At 34.7% G+C, this 13,134-nt stretch overlaps 1 protein-coding gene across 4 annotated transcripts in view; it reads right to left on the reverse strand.

Moving 5' to 3' along the window:
• Positions 1–3,407: 3,407 nt before the first annotated feature.
• Positions 3,408–13,134, reverse strand: part of LRRK2 (leucine rich repeat kinase 2) — a 157,176-nt gene continuing 147,449 nt past the window's right edge. Inside the window, exons 50-51 of one of the 4 annotated variants that reach the window (XM_030835385.2) lie at positions 12,066–12,119; positions 3,408–7,549 (exon numbers count right to left, since the gene is read on the reverse strand). In XM_030835385.2, coding sequence (XP_030691245.2) covers positions 7,428–7,549; positions 12,066–12,119 — 176 coding nt within the window. In that variant the 3' untranslated portion in view covers positions 3,408–7,427. Of the gene's footprint in view, positions 7,550–12,047; positions 12,120–13,134 lie in introns of all 4 variants that reach the window. The other 3 variants (XM_030835384.2, XM_060306159.1, XM_060306158.1) reach the window with 3 other exon arrangements.

Below are 13,134 nucleotides of genomic sequence, written 5' to 3' on the forward strand. Positions count from 1 at the left end.
TACTGTGTATATTCTTTGTGTTTTGCTTCTCTCACTCAGTGTAATGTTTGTGAGAATCACCCAGGTCTTTTTATTTGACATTCTGTCTATGTGGAGATATCTTTTAATTTATCTAAATTTAGATTCTCAAGGTTTCTTGTATAAAAGATTGGTATCTTTCATCAGTTCTAGCCAGTTCTTTGCCATTATCTCCTCAAACACACCTCTCCCCTATTCCTCTTCTGATAGTCCAATCAGACAAATGTGAGAAATTTTTACTCCATCCTACAAGATTCTTGACTACTCAGTATATATGTTTGATCTATTTTGCTATCCCTGCTGCATTACAGAAAATCTCTTTGGATTTATCTTCAAGTTTATTAACTTTTTGTTCACCTGTCTAAAATGCTATTAAACTCATCTATGACACTTTTAACTATAATTATTATATTTTTCCTTTTTAGAAGTTCCACTTGATTCTTTTACAAATCTCCTTAGTCATAATTATGGTTTCCTGACCCCTGAAGAAATTGTCAAGTTTATCTTTGTTTCAGATTCTGTTTCACAATTCTACAATAATATTTGGACTCTTAGACAGCCTCTGAGTTGATCCTGAAGCTTCTCGCTCATGTTGTCTTCTTTTCTTGTAGGCTTTGTTTATTAAACTGTACACTGCTTATTATCTTGAAAAACTTATTTATGTTATTTAAGAGAAAGGATAAATATCTATTCCTCCAGAAAATATGTAAGTTTTCTTTTTCCAGGCACCTAATCAATACCAGTGGAACAGCTTTCAATAGTCTCTTGATGTTTTTTGGAAACACATGTCATGTAAATTTGGTCTGTAAATCTATTACGAATTCAGAGTTACAATATCTCAGATTCTTTTATAACCACCTTGCTATGCTCAGCACCAACACAATTTTACCTGGAGGGAGAGGCTGCAAATTGTGGGATGAGTGAAGTCTGGTTTACCTTTATTCGAAGAGTATACTTCTTTGGGGTTACAGCTTTATTTGAGGAGTGAATCTACAAGTAGACTCCCCATGTTGGGTAGGACTTCATTTATGTCTTCTGTCCCTATAAATCCTTCAAAACCTCACCCCAATTTCACCAGAATTAACAAATTCACTCAAGCAATTGGTTGTTTACACATGTATTTATTACTTTCAAAATATATCAGAATTTTAGTTATCAACCATAGATGTTGTTCATTGCCACCCAGGATCCACTCCCCCAGTTGCTGGGAAGGTTGTAAACTTATCTGACAGCCTGCTCCTAGAGATGCCTCTGCTGAAAGTGTTGAAATGCCCAAGGTTACTCTGCCTTCTTCAGGTATCCCACATCTAATAACTGGCCTGGGGCCCTCACCCCAACCTAGGACAACCCTAATGTAGAAGCTTCACAGGTCTCCATGAAGTTAACTGAGGCCCTGTTATGTTTGTGACAACACTCAATTTCTCCTTTTACCCGTTGTGCTTGCTTCCCCCCTGCTCCCCCCGACCACGTGTGGATTCAGGGAGCACAAACTGATGAACTTCCTGCACAATAATTTCTATCTCAGAGTCTGCTTGCCAGGGAATCTCGCTTGCGACATCTTTTTGCAACTGATTTTATGTTAATTCAATTCTTGTGAGAGAATAAACTTGTATGATTTCAGCCCTTTAAAATTAAATGATGACCTTAATGATGTATGGGCCCTTTTATGGTCAGTTTTGTAAATGTTCTTTGCATTTGAAAAAAAAGGGGGGAGGGATAAATTAGGGGTTTGGGATTAACATATACACACTACTATATATGAAATAGGTAACCAACAAAGACCTACTTTATAGCACAGGGAACTATACTCAATATCTTTTAATAACTTATAATGGAAAAGAATCTAAAAAAGAATATATGTGTGTGTGTGTGTGTATATACACATATATATATAGCTGAATCACTTTGCTATACACCTGAAACTAAGACATTTTAAATCAAAGTTTATTACAAAATAAACTTGTAACTTTGAGAGCTTATGTATAAGTTTGTTAATTCAAGATATTAAATAAAATATCTAGAGTGAAAAAAACACATACGGTAAAGATATTGGTTGCCATGTTCTTCATATGTCCATCATGTCAGTTATTCACTGTGCTGTTCAAACCTCTGCCCTCACTCATTTGTTCTTCTTCTGTCTAGTTGCTCCATTATTGAGAGAGGTATGTTAAAATCTTTCACTCTGTTGTCTAACTATTCCTTGTAGTTTTGCTAATTTATGCATACCATCTTACGGAAAAACCCAAATGAACTTTTTGCCAACCCAGTATTTGAGAATATGTGATTATATAAATTTTAATGCATATTGTGCATATAAATTTAAAATTTATGTCTTTACGATGGATTAAACATTTTGCCATTATGAAATAATCCTCTTTATTTCTGGTATGATGTTTGCCTTTAAGTTTTTTTGTCTGACATTAATATTGCTGCCTTGGCTTCATTTCAGTTATTAATTGTATATATGTATTTCAACACTTAAATATACTTAAATTTTAGACGTATCATATAATGCACACATGGATTTTTATTAAGTCTCAAAATCTTATCAAGTGGATCATTTAATTCATTTACATTTTATTTAAGCACTGATACATTAGGTTTTATACCTATGAACTATTTTTTATCAGTCCCCTTTTTTTGTTTCTATTTAGTCATTTCTTACTTTCATTTGGATTGAAAAATATTTTGTAATTTATTTTTTCCCCCTCAACTAATTTGGGAATTATATACTCTGTACTTATTCTTTTAGTGGGTACTCAAGAATTGACACTATATACGTTGTCAATATATACATATATATCTAACAAAATCTAAAGACTTTGCTTTCTCCCTAGCTAATTCCAGGACTTTAAAACACTTTTCATTTAATTAATAGCTTGGGTGATTTTTTAAAAATAATATAGATGATGCGAATTTGGGTTGTAACTCCAGGAAGGATGACTTATGGGCCTTCCCAGAAGCTTGCTGTCCCCAGTAGGGAGAGGATGGGACAGTTCCGCTTCTCGCTTACGGAGACGTATCCCTTCATGTTCCAGCCCAGTGGGAATACCTGTCTATATTTGATTCCTGACCTTGGAGTGTGTTGGGATTTGTCCTTTGTCCTTCAATCCTTTTGAAGCTGAGAAAACTGTCGCTATGTTCACTAGGATCCGCAAATTCTCACAGGAAAAACAGCTTTGGTGTTCTGCTTAAGTCTTTGTCTTCACCTTCACTTTAATTTCAGCTTGATACTTCTATGCCATCTTACCAGATCTTTTCCTTCTGTTTACCTAGGCTTTTTAGTTTTCAGCAGATGGACTTCTCCAAATCATTGCCAACTGGAAACAAAACCAAAGCCAATTTGTTTTCATACTACTTTTATTAACACAAAGTCAGTTTCTCCCAGCTTCCACTAAATAAATGCTAAGCAAATATTCAAAGTATTAGTTTGACAGGATGCCAAGTTACTAGCTTTCTCGATCTCTGATACCCATGATATATAATCCAGAGGCCTTAGTCTGTCACTCAAGTAACACAGCAGAATGAATAATCAGCAGAATATTGGCTCCGTCTACCAGCTTCAGACATCAAAATTCACCTTTCTCTCATCAACAAATATAAAGCAGCTAACAGTTCTTTTAGGTTTGGGGATAAAAGTGATAAGAATATGCTTCTCACAACAACTGTATGTGATAGTATTTTTGTCCCTTTTGACATCTGAGGACATTAACATGAAGACAGATTAAGCAACATGGCTGGCACAAGGAGATGGGGTCAGGCCCAGGAGCCCAGAGCATATCTCCTAACTTCTACAAATTTTTTGAATCTGACACATAGAACAAAAAAAGAAATTTTAAAAGATTAATTCTGCTGTGTGTGTAAACTTTCAAGGGAGATTTTTCTACATGTTTTTGACAGGTAGGCCTTCAACTAGGGATTGAAGACAGGTTGACTATTTCTTTACTTTTTCCATTATGTGCAATTCTGCTATAAAAATCTCCTTCAGTCACTGTTTCAAGTTATGTCAGTTTTCTCTCTTCCTATTTACATTACCTTGAAAATGTAAAAATTACTTGAAGGAACAATTAAATAATTTATAGACCAATTTATATCATGACATTTAGAAAGTAAGTCAACACCTGGAGAACCATATTCTTTAATATAAAGTCAATAAACCAAAAAGTGGAGGTAAAGAGTAAAATGTCAATAGTTATGGATGAAGGACAACTTATTTATCTGTAATTGACACATACTAATTATCTTTATGGAACACCAAAATGTACAAAATAATTGAGGGCATTTTATGAAAATGGGATTGAGTTGACTTAAAAGACTAACATTTCACTAAGGGTATTGCTACATATTGTTACTACTTGTGTTTACTTTTGAAATAAATATATATCAGTGAAGACATTCTATTGTATGTGGCTGAATTTATGTTCATCTTTGAAATAAAATCTCTCTCGCTAAACAAAGATACTCCCACCTTTATTCAAGAATTCTAGTCACATAAAACTGAAATGATCTCATTTATTTTATAATCTCCTACTGCAAGAAGAAAGAACTGTCCAGAAATTATCAGAAATTCATAGAAGGTTTTGAATGCCAAATTAAATTTCCCATATATAATTATGTGCCAGGAGCATTGTGCTAGCCAGTAATGTAGCTCAAACATAGTGGATATGAAACAGATAAATTTTTTAAAAACCCATATTGTAGGAGGGGAAGGGAGCAAAGAGATGTTGAGTGTAGTACATGGAAGTTACATAGAAAAAATAATTCTGTGCTAAGGCAGAAGAGTTTTCATTGGATGATCTTCCACCACACCGCTCTCTCTACTCCCACTCCTACCCCACCCCCCCAACAACAAAAAATCAGAGTAATCTCACTCCACTCTGTACACAAAACATTACCCAGCTCAGAATAGGGATGTACCATCTGGAAATCAGCAGCCACAGGCAATTCATTGGAGGAGAGAAAATCATAAACCCTATCAAGTACACTGATCTTCATATTAAAAAATTAAGTATGTCCATAGTTAATACCATTGACAGAGTTGCACTTAATATGCTTATTTCAGTAAATACAGAAAAAAATCCTGTTAACTCTTTGCAAGTACCACTTTCATTTTGACACGAGGAAATCCCCTTGCTGTAATAGGCCGACATGGAATTTAGACCAATGTAGGATAGAAAGGTAAATCAGTAAGCAGCAATAGAACTGACAAGAAGGCAATCTTTTTTGCTACTTCTGTTCTGTTTCATCAATATATCTTACCGTCCAGATGAAAAATAAATAGTTCACACATAATCAATAATGCCTGCCAGAATTAGATTCAGAGAAGCTCCCTTTTCTTTATATCTAAACTTCCCTCAAAGTATATTTTCTGTTAAGATAAATGCTTACGTTTTGATAATGATTAGCAGTTTACACTAGGGTTCAAATCAGAAAAAAAAATTAAATGACTATTTTTTTAATAAATCGGTTGTTCTAAAGTCTTATTTTTTTAACAGTACTCAAGAGTGAACCATTCTTCTTAAGAAAATTTTTATGAGAATTTGAAAATAGAATACATTATGCCCATTGGGTTTTATCCCGAGATCCTGACAACTAGTTGTACTATAGAAAATTGAATAAAGCTCCAGGAGAATACTTCAGTTAGCAACTCCTATAGCGGAATGTCACATACACAGATGAATACAAAGTTTAGATGGATTACAGACTTATATGTGAAAAATAAAACATTATCACAAAGTTTTAAAATTCACAAACATGTTTTAAAAAATGTTTATTGCTTCATTTAAATACAATGTTCATTTACCTATTTCTCCATAATTGTCTTTGGCATATGAATACAAAGTAACAATGAGAAATATCACAGGAACAAATAGCTCCATCATTTCTGACTTTTTTTTGAACTACACAACAAATTAAAATATAGGTCCTCTGAAAAATGGAGAACCTTTCAGGGTTAAGAATTTAGTAATTACCCTTAATATAAAGAAATTTAGTCTTCATACAATAAAATTCTCAGTTTTGAGATTATTAAATGGGCTAGTTATCCTATCATAGGGAATTGTTTGAAATTATAAATATTGGCCAGGGTCAACAGATTTACCAAAAATGTATTTTCTTAAAGCAGAAATGACATTTAAATGGTTACCTAGGTACTCAGCCCCGATACTCCTACCATGGGAATTTTTTTAAACAATTTAAGTATAATTTAGAAGACTAGGTTAACAGGTACAATTATAGCTAAAGCTCCTCTCTTCTTCAGCAAACTGGTATGTTACATTCTTGTCCCAATGGTCTTAGTGGGAGTTGTAGAATTCTATAATTCTGAAAATAGTTTCTACCTGAATGATGTAGAATTTGCAGGGTCACAAATTTAGGAAGAAGAGTAGAAACATTTGGAGTGAAGAAAATTAGGAACAAGTAGCCAGTGGTCTGGCTTAGCACTTAGAATCAAAATTAAAACATAAAAATATCACTTGAAGGACTGAACATTTTATTTACACCAATTATAAAACTTCAGGGTTCCATATTCAAAGGCAGAGTTGTAACATAGGAAAAGAGAGTGGCATGTCTTTCTTGGAGAGGAGGATTTTGACAATATGTTGGTTTCTTATCAGCACGTTTCATGGCATTTTCTTTTAGATAAAGTGAAGTTGTATGAGATGTACTCCTTGCATCAGGAACAAAAAGAACTCACATCCCAACAAAGGGCTTTATTAGTGCAAATTCACTGACTATTTACAAGCATATATGATAACTTCATTTAAAAGCAATCTAAGAAGGAATGTATTACATGTAAAACTGTTCTAACATTTTTATTCTATTTTATAGAATATCTAGAAAGTAGTCCAGCAATAGACCTGTCAATCACAGAATATAAAATAAAGTTTACCTTCATTATGAGTAACAAAACAAAAAATTATCCACTTTGTAAATTTCACTACGAGTACTGCAATTAAGTACTTTTTCGATTTCCTTTCATTACTTAATCCACAAGATTAATTAGGATATATAAGAAACATTAATTTTATACATTTTTACAAAATAAAACCTATAAACAGTCCTTCATATACACAGTAGCAAACAGCAAGTAGTGGAAATACCCTTTTTTTTTTTTTTTTTTTTTTTGCGGTACGCGGGCCTCTCACTGTTGTGGCCTCTCCCGTTGGGAAGCACAGGCTCAGGACGCGCAGGTTCAGCGGCCATGGCTCGCGGGTCCAGCCGCTCCGCGGCATGTGGGATCCTCCCAGACCGGGTCATGAACCCGCGTCCCCTGCATCGGCAGGCGGACTCTCAACCACTGCGCCACCAGGGAAGCCCTGAAATACCCTTTTTATATATAAACATTTTTAAAAGAATATTTACAAGATAATAATTTTCCCATCCAAAGACAAAGATTTCCAAGATCTCTCTTATTCAACAGATATTCTTCTCATTTTTTCAGCTAATTCTTTTCTCACTCCAATATGTTTTTCTAAATTTTTCACTTCATGTGGAAGATTGATGTCCCAAACAGACAAGCAGGACTGTATCTCTAGAAAATTAAAAAACAAATCATGTTTCAAAGATCTGCCATGAGACATTTTTATTTTACTTTTTGTTAATTTATATTTAGTTGCCTTGGACAAATGTGTATGTGTGTGTGTGTGTGTGTGTGTGTGTGTGTGTGTGTGTGTATGTAAATAATGTACTAAATTATTGCCATTTATAAGAAATTACATTTGGAAAATGTTTAAAATACATTCTATAATGTATTTTGTTCTATAACTATTAAACTTTAATAAGTGTGGACCTTTAATAACCTATAACACTTCATTTTCTGAAAGAAATAAAGATTTTTTCAAACACTGTTCAAAATCAGACATAATATGGATATAGGTAATATGTAAGGAAAAATATCCACATTTAGTTTAGGTTTGAGCTAGTTCTCATTTTATAGTGGTTGAAATCTCTATTTCACCTGAAAAATAAATACTTAACACTGCTAAATAACTAAAACTTAATTTTAAAGATTTATATCTAAATTATTTGCACTATAACATAAGGCAAATACTAACAGCCATAAAAGGGGAAATCGACAGTAACACATTCATAGTAGGGGACTTAAACACCCCACTTTCACCCATGGACAGATCATCCAAAATGAAAATAAATAAGGAAACACAAGCTTTAAATGATACATTAAACAAATGGACTTAATTGTTATTTATAGGACACTCCATCCAAAAACAACAGAATACACATTTTTCTCAAGTGCTCATGGAACATTCTCCAGGATAGATCATATCTTGGGTCACAAATCAAGCCTTGGTAAATTTAAGAAAATTGAAATTGTATCAAGTATCTTTTCTGACCACAACGCCATGAGACTAGATATCAATTATAGGAAAAGATCTGTAAAAAATACAAACACATGGAGGCTAAACAATACACTACTTAATAACGAAGTGATCACTGAAGAAATCAAAGAGGAAATCAAAAAATACCTAGAAACAAATGACAATGGAGACACAACGACCCAAAACCTGTGGGATGCAGCAAAAGCAGTTCTAAGGGGGAAGTTTATAGCAATACAAGCCCACCTCAAGAAGCAGGAAACATCTAGAATAAACAACCTAACCTTGCACCTCAAGCAATTAGAGAAAGAAGAACAAAAAAACCCCAAAGCTAGCAGAAGGAAAGAAATCATAAAAATCAGATCAGAAATAAATGAAAAAGAAATGAAGGAAACAATAGCAAAGATCAATAAAACTAAAAGCTGGTTCTTTGAGAAGATAAACAAAACAGATAAACCACTAGCCAGACTCATCAAGAAAAAAAGGGAGAAGACTCAAATCAATAGAATTAGAAACGAAAAAGGAGAGGTAACAACTGACACTGCAGAAATAAAAGAGATCATGAGAGATTACTACAAGCAACTCTATGCCAATAAAATGGACAATCTGGAAGAAACGGACAAATTCTTAGAAATGCACAACCTGCCAAGACTGAATCAGGAAGAAATAGAAAATATGAACAGACCAATCACAAGCACTGAAATTGAAACTGCGATTAAAAATCTTCCAACAAAGAAAAGCCCAGGACCAGATGGCTTCACAGACGAATTCTATCAAACATTTAAAGAGCTAACACCTATCCTTCTCAAACTCTTCCAAAATATAGCAGAGGGAGGAACACTCCCAAACTCCTTCTACGAGGCCACCATCACCTTGATACCAAAACCAGACAAGGATGTCACAAAGAAAGAAAACTACAGGCCAATATCACTGATGAACATAGATGCAAAAATCCTCAACAAAATACTAGCAAACAGAATCCAACAGCACATTAAAAGGATCATACACCATGATCAAGTGGGGTTTATTCCAGGAACGCAAGGATTCTTCAATATACGCAAATCTATCAATGTGATAAACCATATTAACAAATTGAAGGAGAAAAAACATATGATCATCTCAATAGATGCAGAGAAAGCTTTTGACAAAATTCAACACCCATTTATGATAAAAACCCTGCAGAAAGTAGGCATAGAGGGAACTTTCCTCAACATAATAAAGGCCATATATGACAAGCCCACAGCCAACATCATCCTCAATGGTGAAAAACTGAAAGCATTTCCACTAAGATCAGGAACAAGACAAGGTTGCCCACTCTCACCACTGTTATTCAACATAGTTTTGGAAGTTTTAGCCAGAGCAATCAGAGAAGAAAAGGAAATAAAAGGAATCCAAATCGGAAAAGAAGAAGTAAAGCTGTCACTGTTTGCAGATGACATGATCCTATACATAGAGAATCCTAAAGATGCTACCAGAAAACTACTAGAGCTAATCAATGAATTTGGTAAAGTGGCAGGATAAAAAATTAATGCACAGAAATCTCTGGCATTCCTATATACTAATGATGAAAAATCTGAAAGTGAAATCAAGAAAACACTCCCATTTACCATTGCAACAAAAAGAATAAAATATCTAGGAATATACCTACCTAATGAGACAAAAGACCTGTATGCAGAAAATTATAAGACACTGATGAAAGAAATTAAAGATGATACAAATAGATGGAGAGATATACCATGTTTTTGGATTGGAAGAATCAACATTGTGAAAATGACTCTACTACCCAAAGCAATCTATAGATTCAATGCAATCCCTATCAAACTACCACTGGCATTTTTCACACAACTAGAACAAAAAATTTTGCAATTTGTATGGAAACACAAAAGACCCCGAATAGCCACAGCAATCTTGAGAACGAAAAAAGGAACTGGAGGAATCAGGCTCCCTGACTTCAGACTATACTACAAAGCTACAGTTATCAAGACGGTATGGTACTGGCACAAAAACAGAAAGATAGATCAATGGAACAGGATAGAAAGCCCAGAGATAAACCCATGCACATATGGACACCTTATCTTTGATAAAGGTGGCAGGAATGTACAGTGGAGAAAGGACAGCCTCTTCAATAAGTGGTGCTGGGAAAACTGGACAGGTATATGTAAAAGTATGAGATTAGATCACTCCCTAACACCATACACAAAAATAAGCTCAAAATGGATTAAAGACCTAAATGTAAGGCCAGAAACTATCAAACTCTTAGAGGAAAACATAGGCAGAACACTCTATGACATAAATCACAGCAAGATCCTTTCTGACCCACCTCCTAGAGTAATGGAAATAAAAACAAAAATAAACAAATGGGACCTAATGAAACTTCAAAGCTTTTGCACAGCAAAGGAAACCATAAACAAGACCAAAAGACAACCCTCAGAATGGGAGAAAATATTTGCAAATGAAGCAACCGACAGAGGATTAATCTCCAAAATTTACAAGCAGCTCATGCAGCTCAATAACAAAAAAACAAACAACCCAATCCAAAAATGGGCAGAACACCTAAATAGACATTTCTCCAAAGAAGATATACAGACTGCCAACAAACACATGAAAGAATGCTCAACATCATTAATCATTAGAGAAATGCAAATCAAAACTACAATGAGATATCATCTCACACCAGTCAGAATGGCCATCATCAAAAAATCTAGAAACAATAAAGGCTGGAGAGGGTGTGGAGAAAAGGGAACACTCTTGCACTGCTGGTGGGAATGTGAATTGGTTCAGCCACTATGGAGAACAGTATGGAGGTTCCTTAAAAAACTACAAATAGAACTACCATATGACCCAGCAATCCCACTACTGGGCATATACCCTGAGAAAACCAAAATTCAAAAAGAGTCATGTACCACAATGTTCATTGCAGCTCTATTTACAATAGCCCGGAGATGGAAACAACCTAAGTGCCCATCATCGGATGAATGGATAAAGAAGATGTGGCACATATATACAATGGAATATTACTCAGCCATAAAAAGAAACGAAATTGAGCTATTTGTAATGAGGTGGATAGACCTAGAGTCTGTCATCCAGAGTGAAGTAAATCAGAAAGAAAAAGACAAATACCGTATGCTAACACATATATATGGAATTTAAGAAAAAAAAATGTCATGAAGAACCTAGGGGTAAGGCAGGAATAAAGACGCAGACCTCCTAGAGAACGGACTTGAGGTTATGGGGAGGGGGAAGGGTGAGCTGTGACAGGGCGAGAGAGAGTCATGGACATATACACACTAACAAACGTAGTAAGGTAGATAGCTAGTGGGAAGCAGCCGCATGGCACAGGGATATTGGCTCGGTGCCCTGTGACAGCCTGGAGGGGTGGGATAGGGAGGGTGGGAGGGAGGGAGACGCAGGAGGGAAGACATATGGGAATATATGTTTATGTATGACTGATTCACTTTGTTATAAAGCAGAAACTAACACACCATTGTAAAGCAATTATACCCCAATAAAGATGTTAAAAAAATAAAATAAAATAAAAAATAAATTATTTGCACTATAAAGAAGCTACCAATTAAAAATGCCTAAAGTTTTATAGCATATGTAATATTTACTGTAAATGTATAAACACATAATATGTTATAATCATTCACATCATTGCACTCTGCTTGGAATCCAGTATATCCTATTAAACATTACCTTTTTGATGTTGCATACCTTCAATACTCTTCCGGTTATACCCCAAAACCAGCATGACATTTTTAAGGCTTCCTTTATAAAAAAATAAAAGTTTTCTGTTAAAACAATATAATAAGTTGGACTTCAAAGAGTACAACTGTTCATATTTAAGACACAAAAACCTTGGAACTTAACTTACAATTCCATTATTTATGAGATCCCTCAACTATACTGAATAAAAAAACTCTCCAAGATGACCAGAAATTTTTTAAAGTTAGAAAATTTGTGATCTACTCCTTATTATCATTCTTATTAATTGTGTGAATCTGAGAAAATAGCTTAACCTTTCTGCAAAATGGGTTCAATAGTTATACAGTACCCCTCCAGCCAAAGTTATATGTCGAAGAGATAGTGTGTGCGAAAGTGCTTTGGATACTATAAGGCACTGGTCAAATGTGAAGCATCTGGATAGAGAGCTGCATGGACAGATAATATACTGATACCCTGTCACATAACCATATTTTATTCTCAAGTCATTCAATAATTTATTCAACAAATATTTATAAAAAGCCTCTATGTACTAGGCCCTAGGCTAGGCCATGGGAATAAAAGGGAACAAACACAAGCAGAGCCAACCCACATGGAGTTTACGGTCTAGTGAGGAGATTAGTTACTACTCAGTAACTAAGTTAACTAGGCAGAAGATGAAACCACACACATAAAACCTTGAGGTAGGGTGAAGCATAGTATTTAAGAGGGACTGAATGTTCTTCTAGACCAGAAAGAGCAGAGAGGAATATGGCAAATGATAAGGGCTAGAGAACTACAGTGAAGCCAGATCATGCCATACATTGTACATTAAGTTTAAATTATTTAAAAAATCAATAAAACCCATTGAAATCTCACTATAATGTCAGTAATGAACAACCATTTGGATGCCAAAGTATTGGGCTGGCCAAAAAGTTCGTACGGAAAAACCCGAATGAACTTTTTGGCCAACTCAATACATACAAATTAAATTAAAGGATAAAACAACCTTGGTGAGTAAGACTAGAGGGACGACCCCCTGCACACCTACTACTTTGCTGGTGTGGACGTGTGTCCTGGT

The sequence above is a fragment of the Globicephala melas genome, chromosome 10 (genome assembly GCF_963455315.2).
Source record: "Globicephala melas chromosome 10, mGloMel1.2, whole genome shotgun sequence".
Lineage (NCBI taxonomy): Eukaryota > Metazoa > Chordata > Mammalia > Artiodactyla > Delphinidae > Globicephala > Globicephala melas.